Source organism: Rhinopithecus bieti, unplaced genomic scaffold (assembly GCF_001698545.2).
Source record: "Rhinopithecus bieti isolate Rb0 unplaced genomic scaffold, ASM169854v2 scaffold_7681, whole genome shotgun sequence".
Taxonomy (NCBI): Eukaryota; Metazoa; Chordata; class Mammalia; order Primates; family Cercopithecidae; genus Rhinopithecus; species Rhinopithecus bieti.
In genome coordinates, this window is record NW_016806571.1 from 5,669,085 (window position 1) to 5,688,321 (window position 19,237).

At 38.1% G+C, this 19,237-nt stretch overlaps 1 protein-coding gene across 5 annotated transcripts in view; it reads left to right on the forward strand.

Moving 5' to 3' along the window:
- The window catches only part of BABAM2 (BRISC and BRCA1 A complex member 2), a 460,475-nt gene that overhangs the window by 897 nt on the left and 440,341 nt on the right, over nt 1-19,237 (forward strand). For 3 of the 5 annotated variants that reach the window (XR_001886531.1, XM_017876999.1, XM_017876997.1), the window contains exon 2: nt 3,140-3,291. Coding sequence is in view for 4 of the 5 variants with exons in the window: in XM_017876999.1 (XP_017732488.1) it covers nt 3,164-3,291 (128 nt within the window). In the remaining variant the exon portion in view is untranslated. Of the gene's footprint in view, nt 1-989; nt 1,049-3,139; nt 3,292-19,237 lie in introns of those variants that run through there. The other 2 variants (XM_017876998.1, XM_017877000.1) reach the window with 1 other exon arrangement.

Below are 19,237 nucleotides of genomic sequence, written 5' to 3' on the forward strand. Positions count from 1 at the left end.
TCAAAGGACCTTTTGTAACTTTATTTTGGGGTAGCAGACCCTTGCAAAAATTGTAATTTTGCATTTTCCTTTTGCAATACGTCAAAATCAGGAAATACAAATTGCAGGAGAAGCATTCAGGGGACTCTGACCATCATAAATATTTGTATATCTGGGGTGTATTATAGTGCTGCCATGCGTAAGAGTTACTACTGGTGGTGACTCCCTGTCCATGTACCCGGTTCACTGCACCAAAGGACCAGTGTTTTTGGCTAAGTGACCTCTGATTTTAGAGTCATTGTATTCCAGCCCCCCCCCCTTTTTTTTTTAACAGAAGTCACACCTCCTCGTGGTTGAAATAGATTTTAAAACTGCGTGAAGCCTTGCACTGTCAAAAAATAGTATTATGGCTGCCCTAGAAATAAAGAGAATTCATTCCCTAAGGTGTCATTCTAAAGTCACGACCGTTGCTGAATTAGAATATATTGGTGTCACTTTTAGTATGGTTTGGCTTCTAGAGCAAGGTTGTTCCCTTTAACATTTGTCTAGTGAATCACTCAGACCAGGTTCAGCAGTAGCCCAGCAATAGTCCAGTTTGTTTTTAGTGGTAAAGCAATCATTTGTTTAAATTTGTTACTTTTTGTCTGTTCACATTTTATAAGATATATGCTTTAAAAAAATCACCTTGATGCTTTTCTCTTTGGTGATCGAAGTTATCAATGTTTATTTGAGAGGAAGATGGGTATAGTGGACTTGGAGAAGCCGGATTCGAATTCTGATGCTCCAGCTTCCAACGTTCAACAAGTTACTTTATTTTGTTGAGCTTTAATTTTCTATTTGTCAAGTTTCTTTAGCTTCCATTTGTCAAATGGGAACAATTATTATTCTCAGGGAACAGAGTTGGGGGGAAGTAAATGAAATTACAGATAGAGGTGAGTAATATGATACATAATAGTGGGTAGATAGATGTCTAGAATGTGTTGGTTCTGTTTCCTTCTTTTGTAGAAACGAGACAAAGTAATAATAGGTACTGTGGGAAAAAACACAGAAGAGCAATTTTGTAATATAGGTGAGACCCTTTTGCTTTTTTATAAGATGGGTATATTTGTACTTAGCATATGACTTTGATAAGCATCCCTTCAAGAATTGTGACATAGACATGAAGGTGGAAATGTTGGCGAATAGAAAAAAATAGGCTTCAAAATTATGATGTGGATTAGTATACTGTTCAGAATCAAATGATAATAATTACCCATATTATCTGCAAAATGGGAATGAAAATTCTTTCTTTACTACATCAGGCTTGTGAAGATCAACTGCGGTAGTATATATGGACGCTCCTTATAAGTGATAAAACATTTTAAAAGTACATGATTTTATGATTGGTAGCACAGTGTTAGATGTTTAGTCTTACTTTGAAATGAGAGAATAGTCGGGGGGAGGGATCATCTGTTAAGTGGTCAGAAGAAGAGCTTGTTTTATATTTACAAAAAGGGTGATTTTGGAACTGAAGTATAAGTATAAAGGTGTTATAAATATCTTGAAGATACTTCTGGCGGTCATCGCTGTATTGGGTCAAAGTGTTATTTTTTGAGCTATCAAATTAGCAAATAAATTTATTATTTACTATCTGAAATAATAAATTGAAACAGGTTCTACTTTTCAACATTTATTTTAGCAAAGACTTGTAAGTTTTCATGTGGTATAATGTATGAAAACTAGAACCAGAACATCATTTACTGGTAACTTGCTGGAAATTAATTTTCTTTTGATGTGGCATTATTCTTTAAAATTGAGGAAGGAAACGATCATTTGAATCGACTTATTCCTCTGAAGGAAGAGGCTTTCATTTAGAAATCTATTAAGAAGAATTCGTGTACTCCCTCCCCCAGCCCTGTGAGTTTCCAGAGAATTTAGATATGATGTATTGGTTCTACTTTTGTGGTTTTAAGTGTAAGGACTTAGTGCCTTAAAGTCAAATACCTTAAGATCCATGTTAGTCTGTGTTGCTTGATAGCTGCATAGGTGATGTTTTCATGATTTAATTGTCAAGTAGATTTTTGCTATATCTATCCCTTGGATTTTGTTATATCTATTCCCCTACCAAATTTTTTTTGGGGGGGCACATCATCTTCTCTCCATACTGAAATATTTCTCTAACTTTTGTCCCCTGACCCATTTATTTATTAAAAAATGTTTATTGAGTGTTTAGCATGTGCCAGGTATTTCTGTTAAACCTTGGGGATTCAAAATGTAGTCCCTGCAGGGAAGAGATCACATGAACAGGTAGTTTTACTACACTGTGGACGGAAAGATTATTAAGAAAGGTATATAAGCAGTGGGCCGGGCGCGGTGGCTCACGCCTGTAATCCCAGCACTTTGGGAGGCCGAGGCGGGTGGATCATGAGGTCAAGAGATCGAGACCATCCTGGCCAACATGGTGAAACCGTGTCTCTACTAAAATACAAAATTAGCTGGGCGTGGTGGCGCATGCCTGTAGTCCCAGCTACTCAGGAGGCTGAGGCAGGAGAATCACTTGAACCCGGGAGGCGGAGGTTGCAGTGAGCCGAGATTGTGCCGTTGCAGTCCAGCCTGGCAACAGAGTGAGACTCTGTCTCCAAAAAAAAAAAAAAAAAAGGTATATCAGCAGTACATAATTTCTAGTAAGGAATAGTTGCAAGCAGGTTAGCCTGTTGTAGGGTTTTATATGGTATTATCCATCAAGTTTTTACTCCTTGTGGGGACACAGAGGGAGAGATTGCTAACTCAGTGATGTGTGTGTTTTTGTGTTGGGATAGAGGATTGTTAGCAAGGGCTCCTTGGACTCAACTAAAATAGAACAAGCCAGTTGTGAGATAGAGTGGGACTGCTTTAAGCAGAGTGTGGCAATGTAGAAATCAGCTTTGGGAAGGAAGAGGGAATTGTAGTTCAGGGGTTCCTTCTGTTCCTGAAAAGCAGTGGTGTAGTCCCAGTCCTGAGTAGCTGAGCAGAAGTGAGGTGGTTTCTTCTGGAAGATCACTGAAAGAGGCTGCACTAGAGATGGGAAAGGAATTACTTATTCATGCAAGAGGAACTGCTGTATGCTGTCCAGTTTTCAGGAAGCGTGTTGTATCTAGTCCATTTGTAAGCCCTGATCATCATTCTTTCCTTCTACTTTCAGTGGTGATTTACAAGTCAAGTTAAAATGTCCCCAGAAGTGGCCTTGAACCGAATATCTCCAATGCTCTCCCCTTTCATATCTAGTGTGGTCCGGAATGGAAAAGTGGGACTGGATGCTACAAACTGTTTGAGGATAACTGACTTAAAATCTGGGTATGTACCAGAATGAATTCAGTGAATGTACTAGAACCAATTCAACCTTTACCTAATGACAGCCCTTCCTTACCAGACTCATAAAAATTGACCACGACAGAAACCCGCCAAGTCATCATCTCATCATATGTTGATTCAGTTGGTTTTGTTCAGTTCTTGACATTTTATGTTTCAGGTTATTTTATTTGTGTTCTGGGCCATTGTTTTATGACTAGAATGTTCACGTCTTTTTTCTGTTTTTTCTTTGTGAAGAGCATGCCGTCAGAGTTTTAGAAGTGTGTTTTTCATTCATTGGCTTGTTTTTTTATTGTGTTTGCTGCAGTCCAGCAACAAACATATTCTGAATCTGATATCATTTGATAAACTCTCTTAATATGAAAATTATAAAAGCTAGTCAAAATGGGTCATTTCTCACAATGGGGTTGAAACAGTAAGATCTCACACCTAGAAATGTTGCATTAAAAAACAGAATTTTTTTTTTTTTTCTGAAACAAATTTAGATTTACAAAAAAGTTACAGAAATGCTACAGGAAATTAGCATTGTTATAATATTGTTAATTGTTCTATAGGTTTTATTTGAATTTTGCCAGTCTTCCCATTAATGCCTTTATCTTGTTCCAGGATCCAATCATCATGTCTCCTTAGTCTCCCCAACAGTGACAGTTCCTCAGTTTTTCTTTGCTTGTCATGACCTTGATGCTTTTAAAGAGTACTGGCTGCTTATTTTGTAAAATGTGCATCCACATGGGTTTGTCTAATGTTTTCTTCTCCCAAGTGTAGTACAGATGTGTTGTTGTACCATCCTCAGTGCATCAGATCAGGGAATATATGATGTCCATATGCCTTTTTACTACTAAGTTAACTTTGATAATTTGGTTAAGTGATCACTGTAAAGTTAACTGATTTTTCTCCTTGTAATTAGTTAAGTACTGTATTTTACTGAGAGATGCTTTGAGACTTTGCAAATATCTGGTTTCTCATCATCCTTTTGTCCATTAATTTCAGCATCCATGGATGATTCTTGCCTCTATTACTACTTTGATGCCTGTCTAAGAGTGCTTTTTCTCTTTTTCTCATTCCTCCCCATTTATTAATTTGAATTCTACTATGAAGAAACACTCTTCCTTTTCCTTCAGTTATTTATTTATTCAGTTATTTACTTATGCCAGTATGAATTGTTAGGTATTTATTTTTCTCTGTGGGTTATAAATTAAATATTATTATCATTTATTTTGTTGGTCAGTTGTTCCAGCTTTTTGTCATTGAGAACTCTATCAAGTGGCTTTTGTGTCCTTTTGACATATCCCCATCATTTTTCAGTACTTTCTTACTAGAAATGTTGCTTTTTTTTTTTTTAAAGATGGAGGAAATTTCATTGGACTCTGGGATTTGTGGGAGGCATAGGCATAGGCATTGGGCACTAGGGCAGGTTTGCACGGGCCATGTTCAAGGTACCTTCTTGGATATGGCATCCACAAATGGAGTTGTTGGTATGGACAAAGATGCAGCCAGGAATCTCACTGACCTGGTCCAGGGCCTCCTCCTGAAGAACCTGCCATGGCTTGGGCTGGGGTAGCTAGCTTTAGAATGATTGGGGCTCCTCGGGCATATACTGTACTACTATTGTCTAGTCTGGTCAGTATAGATAACAAAGATGGTGGCTGGGGTAGGGGCAGCCTAGATTCCAGGTGGTAGAATTGCTTCTTTCAAGGGCATCTGCCTTTTGCCATTTCCCATCTCTTTCCACTTAGGTGCACCTGGAATCACTGGGCCAGGGCCCCATGCCCCGGTCTGGCATCCAGATGTGCCGATAGAAGCCTAGTCTCTGCAGAAACTCTTCTCTAAGAGTTAGTTCCATCACACACTTGAACCCTACCTTGGTTGGGCTGGTTCCAGACGGGATTAAGTTGCGCCGGCATTCAGGCTAGTGGCTAGTGTATGTCAAAGTTGCCCCTTCTTCCACTGGTAGGTCTTATTATCTGTTGTATCCACCTCCTCCATGAAGTTCGCATACATCTTGTCATAGAGGATGCCCACCATATTGTCCTCTTCACTAGACTCCAGCAACTGGGCCAGCAGCTTGTACCCAGCTGGGTCTGCCATTGCTTCCCAGGTGACAGGGCACTCATGGTCTCTGTGAAAGATCTCTGGTGATGGTCATGTCAGTTTCTCTGTGGGTAGTACTTTTCACACATGTCCACCATGATGTCACATGAAGCTGATTTTTCAAGATCCTCGGTCTGCACCCTCTCTGCATCCCGTAGTCTGGCAGGAGGCAAAGCAATGTGCATGTCAGTGTCTTGTCACAGTGAATGGTGCCCTTGTGTGTCTCCATTCATGGCAGTGCCATGAGGTTGCTGTGGGAACATTTGGGTAACAGGATGGACTCTGAGACAAGCATGCAGTGCTGGGTTTGGAGGGGTGTTGGCAGTGGCGGCAGCAGCAGTAAAAGTAGAAATGCTGTATTCTTGATTCTCTTTCATCTTTCTCCTTATTAGACTCTTTTGCCATTTGCCATCTACACACCTTGCTGTTGTTTGACTAAGCTAAAGACTTGGGTATAAGAATACTGACTTACGTTCTTTAGTGGTGAGATAAAAAACTAAGACACTTCTTTGGAATACTAGGATTCTTTTGAAAACATCTGATACTATCTTCAATTTCATTAATCAAGTACTTATGGAGCATTTACAATTTGCTATCCATTTTGCTAGTGTTAGGGTTAGTTCCTTTTTTGTTGAGGCAAGAGGATTTGGTAGAAAGAACTCTGGTGGAGTTGATAAGAGGAAGGTTTTAACATTTTTTTTTTCTTCTAGAAGTTAACTATACACATTAGGGGATTTACAAATTAACTCGCATCCTTAGATAAGCCAGGGATCGGAAAGTGACTTTTTAGGCTTTTTTTTTTTTTTTTTTTTTTTTACTGGTTTAGAATTTTTGCCATTTAGTCAAGCAGCAGGCCTGGTGCTCAGACAGACTTCCCCAGCTTATAAATGGTGGTAGGAAGTGGGGATTCTGAAATAGAGACTGTATATAGGATTCATTCAGTCTGAATTTCCCACATTATTATAGACAATCTAGATACAGATTGGAGCCTCCTAAATTACAAAATGCTTTCTTTAGATGTACTCCATCTCTAATTGAAGTCATCAAGATCAGATCTCAAGAAGGTATTTTCCAGTTTCCCTCACTGTAATTTTTGGCCTGCAGAAAGTAGAGTGATGTACTTCCTTTACTGTGCTCACTTCTTCTCATTTGTGGTTTTGACTTTGATTTCCTCTTTCTGGGATCTTTAATCAGTGTATTTTCTTCTGGGTCTGAGAATAAAAGATTTTCAAATGGATCACTGGATATTTCAGAGTAACTTTTCAGGTTTTCCCACACTTTCATGTTTCTTTCCTTCTCTGATTAAAAATAGCATCTTTATGTCTGCGTTGTGCTCATCTCTTTTTTTCTGTGTTTTTTAAGTTTTAAAACTGTTGATCTTTCCATAAGTTCCTTTGATTCAACAAGATTGTGTCTAATCCTGTCTATTTTCTTTTCCTTCCCACCTCAGGTCTTCTGGACCTATCCTATCTTGCATTTTACTGCTAGGAACAAACACATTCTTCTTTCATTGGAATGGGGTGAGCTTGGAGAAAAGAAGCTGGAGAAAATGAGATCCATTTTCTCACTGGATCTCAGTTTTTTATCCACAAAATCAGCAATCAGATTAGATGACTAAGGTTTTTGCAGGTCAGAAGTCCTGCAAAAACAACTCAAATGTCCATCAACTGATGAATGGATAAACAAATTTGGCATATCAAAAATAGAATATTATTTAACCATAAAAAGTAATGAAGTACTAATTCACAGTACAACATGATGAACCTTGAAAACATTGTGCTAAGTGAGAGAAGCTCATTATTAAAGGTCACATAGTATGTGATTCCATTTATGTGACGTGTCCAGAATAGGCTAATCCGTAGAGACAGAGAGTAAATTAGTGGGTGCCAGAGGCTGGAGGAATCAAAAGTGACTACTTGAGTTTGGGATTTTGGAGTAACAAAAATGTTGTAAAATTAGATAGTGGTGAAGGTTGCATCGCTTTGGGAATATATGAAGAATGATCAAATTGCACACTTTACAGTGATTTTATGGTATGTAAATTATATCTCAGTAAAGCTGTCATTAAAAAAAAAACCGAACAACCTGAGCTGGGCACAGTGGTACAGGCTTGTAGTCCCAGCTACTCCGGAGGCTGAGACGGGTGAATCACTTGAGCCCAGGAGTTTGAGACCAGCCTGGGCAACATAGCTAGACCCCTTCTCTAAACAAAAATAAAGAAAAAAAATAAAACCAGCCCATCAACCATGAATGTTCATTGACCTGAATGTATAGGATGTAGAAATAAATCTTTCTTTTTTAGCATGTCACAGACATTCTTTTCAGAGGTATTGAAGACCTGACGGGGGCCTGATGGCTAGTGGACTGCTGACTGGTGACTGGTATATATAACATGATATCAACCTGAGACTCTTACTCTTTGTATCAGTATCCTGAGAAACCAGTTGGCGTTTATCAGCATGAAGTCTTGTTGCTTCTTTTTCACAGATTCCCTTTTGGGTGTTCTCAAATTCCTGAATGTTTAGTTGAAGATTTAAGTGCAAATAGTGGGATCTGATGACAAATTTGAAATGAATCCACTAGCCCTAGCGTTTTTTTGTTTTGTTTTGTTTTTTTGTTTTTGAGACGGAGTTTCGCTCTTGTTGCCTAGGCTAGAGTGCAATGGTGTGATCTTGGCTCACTGCAACCTCTGCCTTCTGGTTTCAAGCGATTCTCCTGCCTCAGCCTCCTGAGTAGCTGGGACTATAGGTGCCTGCCACCACGCCTGGCTAATTTTTTGTATTTTTTTGTAGAGACAGGGTTTCACCATGTTGTCTAGGCTGGTCTCAAACTCCTGACCTCAGGTGATCCACCCACCTTGGCCTCCCAAAGTGCTGGGATTACAGGTGTGAGTCACCATGCCTGGCCTAGTCCTAGCTTTTTTGGACTAACTGCCTGAAAAATATGTGAAATTGTATTTAATGACATTTAATATGTATGGAATTTACTTTCTTTAGCTGCAAAAAAGAAATAAAAATATCTCTACCTACATTCATAAAATGATGTGAAAGGCCTTGTTAATCTGGAACATTATTGATGCCTTATATGTAGTACTCGTCTGAAAGATTCAGGAAAATTCTTTAGAAGTTCATTAACAATTCCTTCTTCTATCCTTCCATCAGCCGAAGTGTGAATTTCTCGTTTCTGCAACAAAACAGTGGCAGAGTTAGGGAAAAGAATGGCTTCTTTTTGGTGTGTCACTTTTGGCATTTACGTTTCTTTTAGATCTTCAGCAGACACAGTTATGAGAGGCAGGATCTACATGTCTAATTTCTATTAACTCAAAGAGGTATACCCTATAGGACACAGTATATATAAAAGGTATAAAATTAGGAGACAATTTTTAAAGGTCACAAGAACCAGTCTTGTTATTACATGTAGCCACTTGCCCTTGAAGAGATAAGGTCTAAGTATCTATATTCTAGATCTGGTTCATAGGTGAAATAGGCAAGAACCTAATCGAGGCAAGATTTCTTTCTTTTTTTTTTTTAAATAGCAATTCATATATATTTCTCTAATGGTACTTAGATTTTTCTACCTTACTTAAGATTATGTATGTTTCTAAACCCCATTGCTAGGCCATCAGTATCTTAGGGGCCAAGTTCTTGTTTAATTTATGTTTATACCTCCTTAAGGTCTATCTTGGTACTTTTCACATGTAATGTAGTAAGTAGGATTTGAATGGATGAATGAATGAGTTAGATGTTTTCCTTGAGAAACTACTTGTTTTGGGGATCAGAGTGGTTTGTTCTTGTGGTTTGTAAGGATTTTTATTGGCCTGATAGTGTATTGCTTACATTCTGTTACACATAATTCTTTTTAATGACATTCCCTGAAATGAGTTGACATTTTTGAAATTATAGTAGGCCGGGCGCAGTGGCTCACACCTGTAATCCCAGCACTTTGGGAGGCTGAGGCAGGCGTATCACGAGGTCAGGAGATCGAGATCATCCTGGCTAACATGGTGAAACCCCATCTCTACTAAAAATACAAAAAATTAGCTGGGCGTAGTGGCAGGCGCCTGTAGTCCCAGCTACTCAGGAGGCTGAGGCAGGAGAATGGCATGAACCCGGGAGGCGGAGGTTGCAGTGAGCCGAGGTAGCACCACTGCACTCCAGACTGGGCGACAGAGCGAGACTCCGTCTCAAAAAAAAAAAGAAATTATATAAAGTGTATTATCTAATACTGGATTTACTCTTGTAGGTAAAATATAGACTGAGATCTGAAGGGACCAAATTGTTAATTTCAGAGAATTATTCCATGAGCTTACTGCATGTTTATTAGTTCTTTGCTCTGTGTTAATTTGATCACAAGCATGTGCTATTTGTAAGATGCCATATTTTGTCATTTTTAGTGATTTTTCTAATCTTGAAAATGTCTAAGTGTCTGTTCAGCATTCTGGAATGATGCCTGGCAAATACAACAGTGAGGAAAGCAGAGAGGCTCACTGCAACCTGTGGCAGCTGAGCCTCAGTATCTTTTTTCAGCATATTGCAGTGACTCAACCTTACTGGCACATGGCTGTGTTTGGGGCATCTGCTGTGACATCTCATCCGCCCACAACTACCTATTGCATTTTTTTTTGTCCATGTTCTGAATTTCATTACTTAGTTAAAAATAGATACTCAGTGTAAGTACTTGATTACTAAATAGACAGAACAGTTTTAAAGGATGAGTGCTGTAAGCTTTGAAGACTGATCTCAGTTTGGCTGCATGAGTTTCTCTAGCTGGCAATCTGAATCTTTATTAGCCTTGTGTCTGGAAGGAAGCTGCTGCCTGGGAGGCAAAAGTTTAATTTTTGTCTATGGCCGTACCACCTTGATTGCGCCCAATGTCGTCTGAAGATGGGCAGTTTTTAATAATTTAGATTTAGTTGTTCACTTGACTTTTCTGTACTTTTCCCTGATCTCATTCCCCTTTTTCCCCGTGCCTGTCTTCATACTTTATATATTCATTATACATAAATATATTCCTCAACAGTATTATTTTGCATGTTTAAAAAGTTTGTACAAGTGATATACTATATATATTCATCTATATCTTGCCCGTTTTGCTTGGTATAAAGTTAATGAGATTTATCTGTGTTGATATTTACAGCTTTGGTTCTTTCTTTTGCATTAGTATTTTGTATTCCATTGTATGAATATACCCTTAATTTTAAATTCGTTCTTCTGCTCATTGACTGTTACACTGTTTAAATTATTTTTTTGACAAAGAGTGCCACAGTGAACATTCTCTCACATGTGCATGGGAAAATATGTATGAGAATATTTTCTGGGACAGTTTTTTGAACTGAGTGTATTTATTACCCATTAGTGGTTGTAAAATCAATTGAGTGAGTCACCCCAACATTAAAAAATGAATGAGAACAAAATGGAAACTCTCAGAATGTGTCACAGTAAGAATAAGCACTGTTTTGTGAGTTTTCATTTCAGTTAAATAAGTATGCATATACTGGGTCATAATGAAAATATGTGTGATGATCAAAAAATTTGAAAGCTACCCACCAAAGGTATATTCCTAGAAATAGAATTACTAGCTCTTAAGATGTATACGTCTTCTATTTTATTAGATATTGCCAGATTATATACATTTCCTTCCATCAGAAATGAGTTTCTACTATTCTATAGCCTCACCAGTACTTGATATTGTCAGACTTACATTTTTGCCAAGCTGATGAGGTGTGACCTGGTATCTCATTATGGTTTCAGTTTGTACTTCTGTGATTGCTATTGTAATAAAAAGTCCTTTAATATGCTTATTGGCAGTTCAGATTTCTTCCTTTGGGATATTCTTTGTTCATCTTTTCAGTGGATTGTTTGTATATTTCTATAGATTTTAAAGCATTCTTTATATATTTTGGATACTGATCTTTTGGTAAATACATGTATTACAAATATCTGCAAAAAGTCTGTGGCGTATATTCTTATTTTAGTGCTCCTGACGTCCAAGAGTTTTGATTTTGATGAAGTTACATTCAACGGTATTTTCTTTTTTAGATTTGGATATATGTGCCTGTGTGCACATGTGCGTGTGTGTGTGTGTGCATGTGTGTGTTTGTGTGTGTGTGAGAGAGAGTGAGAGAGTTTTAAGAAATCTGGGCCTATCCAAAAGTCACACATCTTTCTTTAATAATTTTAAAGTTTTCCTGTTTCCTTTTTTGGTCTTTAAATGGAAATTTATTTTTTCTATAATATGGAGTGAGATAGAGATATAGTGCCCCCTGCCCCCACCATATGGATAACTGGTTGACCTAGCCTCATTTATTGAGAAGGCCATCCTTGCCCATGGATGTCAAGTTTATATCACACATGGGCCTGTTGCCAGGCTTTCTGTTTTGGTCGGTCAGACTCATTGTCCTTGTGCCAGTTCCATACTTTCTTAACTATTACAGTCTTGTGAAATGTCATGATAACCAGTAGGACAAATTTCCCCCTTCCATCTTGTTCTAATTCTTAAAAATTGTCTTGTTTAACCCCATGTTCTACATACCTTTTTGTAACCTCATTTAAATAGTTGTCTACGGTTTCATTAGGAAACATACCATAATTTAGTTAGCAAAAAAATCCTCTTTTTAATGAATTGAGAAAGATAAATGAAGGGAAATTACCCTGATGAGGGGCAAATTGAGAAGTGAAGGTTAGAGAAGCTCTCTCTGAGGAACTGAAATTTAAGTTGAATCATGAAATATATGAATATAGTAGTCCTCCCTTATCATTAGGGGATACGTTCCAAGACCTCCCGCATGGATGCCTGAAACCTCTGATGGAACTCTGTTGCCGTCAGTCAGAACATGTTTATGTTGGTGTCTTCTACCCACAAATTTAATGCCTTTTCTGTCTCAACTGAGCACGTAGCACACGCTGTAGCTGTTATTTTTGCAATTTGAGGTGCAAAGCAAAACTAGCACAAATTTCTTTTTCCTTCTTCACAATTTCATGAATAGAAGATTTGTTTTATGTTAGGTCTTAGCAACACCAGCATATGATTGCTTTTCTTTCCTTATTAAGTCAAGAACTTTTACCTTTTTCCTTAAAGGAAGCCCTTTATGGCTTGTCGTTAGTGTATCTGAATTGCCAGCATCACGACTCTTGTACTTTCCTGAAGCACTTTATTAAGTAAAATAAGGATTACTTGAAGTCAAGCACTGCTGTACTGTGGCAGTTGATCTGATCACCAAGACAGCGACTAAGTGACTAACGGGTGGGTAGTGTAGACAGCTATGCTGGACAGAGGGATGAGTCATGTCCTAGGCGGGACAGAGCTGGAAGGTGTGAGAACAATCTCAGAACAGCATGCAATTTAAAACTTACATATTGTTTCTGAAATTTTCCATTTAACATTTTCAGACCAAACATTGCTTTTTCTTGACCCAGGGTCAAAGTTGGCCAAGGGTAACTGAAACCACAGAAAGCAAAACCATAGATAAGGGGGGACTGCTGTACATCAAAAGTCTTAAATGTGCATGCTTCTTGGCCCAATAATTAACATTTGGCTGATACATAGGAATATATGCATCCATATGGGCACATTTTATTTTATGGTCCCAGAGAAAGACCTCCAGATAATCAATCTGGCAATCCTCCAATAAAAAGGCCAGGATGCTGTTGATAACACTACAGTGAAGCTCAGTCATTGACAACTCCACCCATGTATAAAGGGCTTCAAATTTACATGTTAAGAGATGCATTCTTTAACAGACGTGCATAGCCAGAAATCATCAGTCTGAGGAAAGCCATCAACATGAAAGACAGAGAGCAAAACAGAGACAATGCAAGGTACAGAAGAATTTTTTTAAAGCTATAATTAATATCCTTATAAAAATAAGAGAAAATACTGCATTCATGAAACTATGACAACGTGTCTGTTGGGCCGACTTCTGTACCTGCCCAAATTATCAATCAAATTTAAAACTAGACATTTTCAGACTTTCAAGAACTCAAAAAGTTTATCTCCTTTTCTCTCTTTCTTAGGATGCTAGTGGAATATATGTTCCAACAAAGCAAGAAGGTAAAACAAGAAAATAAGTGATTCAATACAGGAAGGGAAGACCTAAAATAATAGCTGTATGGCAGACCTAGAGAGCAATCAATGCAGTTAAAGCAGTTCTTCCATACTGCACACTTATCGTTAACTGTTTTACTAGATGTTTTATCATTTAGCTGCTATTGTGTAGGAATTCAGTTGTTTATTGGCATATATGAAAGCAAACATAGAAGTTAGATTGAAGTAGAATCAGAAGATACATTGGAAAATTTACTCAATAGTTCAACAATCTTTTATCAGAACACTTAAGATGACTCTGGAGAAAAGAAAAATAGCCAGGACCAGAAGAAATAAAGCAAGATTTGACTGGGGAGGGTTAGGTATGGGCAGAAGCTGGAAGTCAGATTGGACAGGGGTTGGAACACAGGGAGCTATCTTTAGAGGGGTTGTGTGGCAGGATAATGTGATGGTAAGCATGTAGGTTTTTCAGTCAGTGAGGTCTAAGTTTGTATCCTAATTCTACTGCTTACAGCTTAATGACCTTTGATAGGTCATATCACCTTTCGGTGCTTCAGTTTTCTCTTAAATGGGGGGGATGACATTAATGACCTTATTGCGTAGTTATGAGGGTGAAATGAGATAATTCATATAAAGCACTTACAATAGTGCGTGGTCATAATGTTCAGCAATGGTGAGTGATATTGTATGTTATATATAATAAATAATATGTAGTATGATATATCATTATTTCACTGTGTTATTGTTGTCACATTGTTATTTTAGAATCAGAGAGTCTGTAAAGAGTGTCCGTGCAAGCAGTATCACAGGAACTATTGACTAAGACCCAGGCAAGCAGAGCAAAACAGGAGCTCACTCTCATCTAACAAAACTCAGAGAAATCATGTAGCAGAAATGGATGGGAGATCCAGAGATTTTTCATTCTGAGATAACCTTCTATCCTTGTTCATTGCTTTTTACAAGTCTACGGAGGCAGGAGAAAAATCACCATGGCTTACTTTGACCCTGCAGGTGGATGAAACTTAGAATATTTGATTAGGTTGAAAAATGAATGGGCATGAAGATGGCAACTGTTTTAGCAGATAGAACTTAAGAGTTTTTAACAGTCATTAGAGATTGAACACTGATTGTCTTGAGCAGATACATGCAACAGTTCTTAACAGAGGGTTGAAGAAGCCTCTTAAGTTAGATAGTGCAGGGACTTCTGTCTGAGGATGAAGGGCATAAGCAGTGGGCTGTTGAACTCTGCTAGTGTGGCCAGTGTGTGGGGTCATAGATGTTCAAGAATTTCGCCTGGAACTTAGGGTGTTTATCTAGGTACCAGAACATCTGGAAACTCAGTGAACAGTGCATGGTGTTGATATTTTAAGTGTTTTACTGAGGGCAGGATGTCCATCAGGAAATATTCCTTGGGATTGCTAACCAGAAGGAAACACAGGTTCCCCGTGCTCCTCATATGCCAGCCCATATTCTTTTCTTCCCTTAGATCTTTAACCTGGGTAGCTAGCTGCCTGTCTAGACTTTTTGTGATCATAATAGTATAATACAGTAATATAAATGATTTTAATTAAACAGTTTATGAGCCTTTGAACATTACAGAGTGCTCTTGCATATGGTGTTTTACGGCCTTTTGTATTTTGTACTTAAGATTGTAAGTGGTGGTGTTGGCCTTAACCCAGTGAAGTCTGAAATCACTTTGGGAACTTTGACTAGGCTTCCAGAGTCTGGGGTAGTAAGTGCCAGGATAAATTTGGGTCTGGGATTTTAGGTGGTTCTGATCTTGGGCTTTTCATGCCCTCCAGTGACTTCATTTTAGGGTGACTTCATTTGGTATGGAGGTTGATGTAGGGGAAGAGGTGAAGGGAGGTATCCAGTCTAATGCGTAAAGAAAAATGAGTAGAAAATTCATCTAGTCTATTCCTGGCTGCACTTTACAATGTTCAAAGGAAAAAAAAAAAAATCACTCCCACTGTTGTCTTTTGTCCCTTCTATTGTGTACAATTTTAGGTATTATTTTTGGATTAATTTTTGTTTTATTAGGATGACAAATTTACAAAATGCTTTGAGTTTGGAAGATAGGTGAGGGTTTTTTTTAGTACAGGTTAATATGCATATACATTTGTTTTAGGGCTCCACATTAATTATTCTTATACCATCACTCATACGTTAAAAGTTTCCTTATGCTTACATAGAAATGTAGAACAGCCTCTTTTTCAGCTTCCGTGTTACTTGAATAGTTTTACTTTTTGGTGCCGTGTTGCTTGAGAATTAATTTTGTAATCTTCCATCTCAGGGCCACATTTCCTCAGTAATTTGGTTATCTTTCTAATGGCATGTTATGAAAGTTAAGTTTATCCCACTGACCTTGCTTCTCTTGACTTTTGAAAACGTATCTTTTTTTTTTTGTTTTGTTTTCCGAAAAGGTTTTTTATCTCAACCTTTGCTCTTGCCAGTTTATTGATAACAAACCTTGAATCAAGTGGAAGTTTTGGAGAACATGTTGATGTTCCACTTTTAAGTAGGTGTAATGCCCTCAGAATGATTTTTTTTTTCATCTGTGGACTCCTGAATTTTTCATTTAAAAAACATTATTTAAAAGTGTTTGTGGTTCAGTAATTACATGTTGGGTCAATTTTGGACTTGGCACATTATGCTTTATAATGTAAAATATACATAAATTTATAATTTTCATTATTTTTAAGTGTACACATCTTTGGCATTAAGTACATCAGAAATGTGGCATTTGGAGACGTTTCTCTCCAAACCTTTTTTCATTTTGCAAGTTGAAACTCTGTACCATTAAACAACAGCTTCCATGTCTCCTTTCCCCTAGCTACTGGCAGCCACCACTCTGGTATCTGTCTCTGAATGTAACTACTTTAGGTACCTCGCTTGATGTAAGTGAATCATGCAGTATTTACCCTTTTGTGACTGGCTTTCTTCAGCTAGCGTAGTGTCTTCAAGGTTCATCCATATTGTAGCGTCAGAATTTCCTTTTACAGGTTAGGTAGTGTTTCATTGTCTGTCTATATCACACTTTGTTTGCCCTTTCATCTGCTGATAGACTCTTGGGTTGCTTCTATCTTTGGCTGTTGTGAATAATGCTATTAATACGGGTGTACAAATACCTGTTTGAGCCCCTGTTTTCAGTTTTTGGGGTATATACCCAGAAGTAGAATTGCTAGATCGTATGATAATTCTATGTTTACATTTTTGAGGAACCGCTATACTGTTTTCTTTCTTTCTTTTTTTAAAAATAATTTCAACTTTTATTTTAGGTTCAGTGGATACATATGCAGGTTTGTTACAAGGGTATATTGTGTGATGCTGAGGTTTGGGGTAGAATTGAACCTGTCACATGGGTAGTGAGTGTAATACTCAATAGGTAGGTTCTCTTTTTTTAAAAACAATTTTTTTTTTTGAGGTAGGGTCTCACGGGACTCTGTCACCCAGTTTAGAGTGCAGTGATATGACCACAGCTCACTGCAGCCTCAACCTACTGGGCTCAAGCAATCCTGTCACCTCAGTCTCCTGAGTAGCTGGGACTACAGCACATGCTACCACAGCTGGCTAAATGTTTGTATTTTTTTGGAGATGAGGTTTCGCCATGTTGCCCAGGCTGGTCTCAAACTCTTGGACTCAAGCCATCCACCCACCTTGGCCTCTCAAAGTGCTGGATTACAGGCGTGAGCCTCTGTGCTCGGCCCCAACAGGTAGTTTTTCAACCCTTGCCTCCCTCCTTTCCTCCCCTCTCTTGGAGTCCCCAGTGTCTATTGTTCCCATGTTTAGCTCCATGTCTACCCAGTGTTTAGCTTCCACTTGTAAGTGAGAACATGCGGTATTTGATTGTTTCTGTGTTAATTCACTTGGGATAATGGCCTCCAGCGGCATCCATGTTGCTACAAAGTATGTGATTTCCTTCTTTTTTATGGCTGTGTGCTATACCTCTACAGAGGCTGCACTGTTTTACTTTCCCACCAGCAAGGCACAAGGGTTTTAATTTCTCCACATCCTCATCAATACCAACACTTGTTACTTTCTGTTCTTCTTTGTTTTTGTTTTGATAATAGTAATCCTAATGGTTGTATAGTGGTATCTCACAGTGGTTTTGGTTTGTATTTCCCTAATGTTTACTGATGTTCATTCAGCATCTTTAGTATTATTGTTACTATTTTTTTGAGACAGAGTCTCACTCTGTCACCCAGGCTGGAATGCAGTGGTGTGATCACAGCTCACTGTGCAGCCTCCACCTCCTGGGCTCAAGCAATCCTCCCACCTCAGCCTCCTGAGTAGCTGGGACCACAGGCATGTGCCACCGTACCTGGGTAATTTGTTTATTTTTTGTAGAGACAGGGTCTTGCTATGTTACCCAGATTGGTCTCGAACTCCTGAGCTCAAATAGTCCTCCCACTTTGGCCTCTTAAAGTACTGGGATTACAGCCTTGAGCATCTTTTCATGTACTTCTTGGCCATTTATACATCTTCTTTGGAGAAACATCTATTTGTCTTTTGCCCATTAAAAAAGTGTTTTTGGTATTCACTGTATGATTTCTTTATGGATTCTGAATATCAGTTCCTTCTCAGATAGATATATGATTTGCAAGCATCCCATCCCATTCCATAGGTTGCCTTTTTACTCTGTTGATAATGTCTTTTAATGCACAGAAGTTTCACTCTGACAAAATTTGAGGTACTTCATATATGTTCTCCAGCTGGTTAAATTTCTCTAGCCTGCCCCTCTCTTAGCATCATCTTTCTGTGCTTTCTTCGCTAGAAAGGTCAGAGAAGGCTATGGTGAATTGAGCCAGACCTTTGTATCACTAGTATCCCCTCCTGTGGCAAAGGACACCCATTCACCGATGCACCTGTTTCTCCCATAGTAGAAGCTTTTTAATTGAGAATTAGTGACTTATAAAATATTACTCATTGTTATGATTATGGTAGTAATGTATAGAACATGCTATGACATTGGTTAACATAAGCAGCTCTATATTGGCAGTAAGGACAGTAATACAACAATAGCTGTTATCATTAATAATGTTTCATTGTAATGTAAGTGCTTTGAAAGGTATTGTCACATATAATCTGTCTAATAATCTCTTAAGGCAGACAAGGTAACTGAAACTCAAGTAAGTTATGTGACTTGTTCAGGGTTGCATAGCTAAGCCATTCTATCTATAACAGTTCTCCCTGGTTATTTTCTGTACCAGAATCTGTCCTATTGCCAATTTCAAGCTTTTATTTATTGTTTCTAGGCCTGTCTCCATTAGCAGAGGAGATAGGGCCCTTATCTGGCATAACAGCTTTGTCTCCACTACCTAGCATAGGACCTGGCACAATTAGTATAAAACTGTGGATCTGAAAGTACTGTCGTGGTGTCAGGTTCAGGGGTGTATCACAGTTGTCTCCTAGGTTGAAAAAAGTCATTAGAAAGCATCAGAGAAACAAAAAAGGTTAGTTGTTGCTACTTCCCTCCCCTAGACATTAAAGGTTTAAACTAATTGATTTTAAATTTAAAACTTTTATTGAGGTATAGTGTATATTCAGAAAAGTACACTGAATCATAAGTAAGTATATAATGCATTGAATTTTCACGAGCTGAACAGACTTGTGTAACTAACACCCAAAACCCAGAACATTATCAGCACCTTGTACGTCCTCTTTGTGCTCCCATCTAGTCACTGACCCCTCTTCCAATGAAAGGATAACTGCTCTCCTGACTTCTAACAAAATAGGTTAATATATTTAAAAAAAAAAAAAAAAAAAAAATTAATATAAATTAAATTAATAAAAAAAA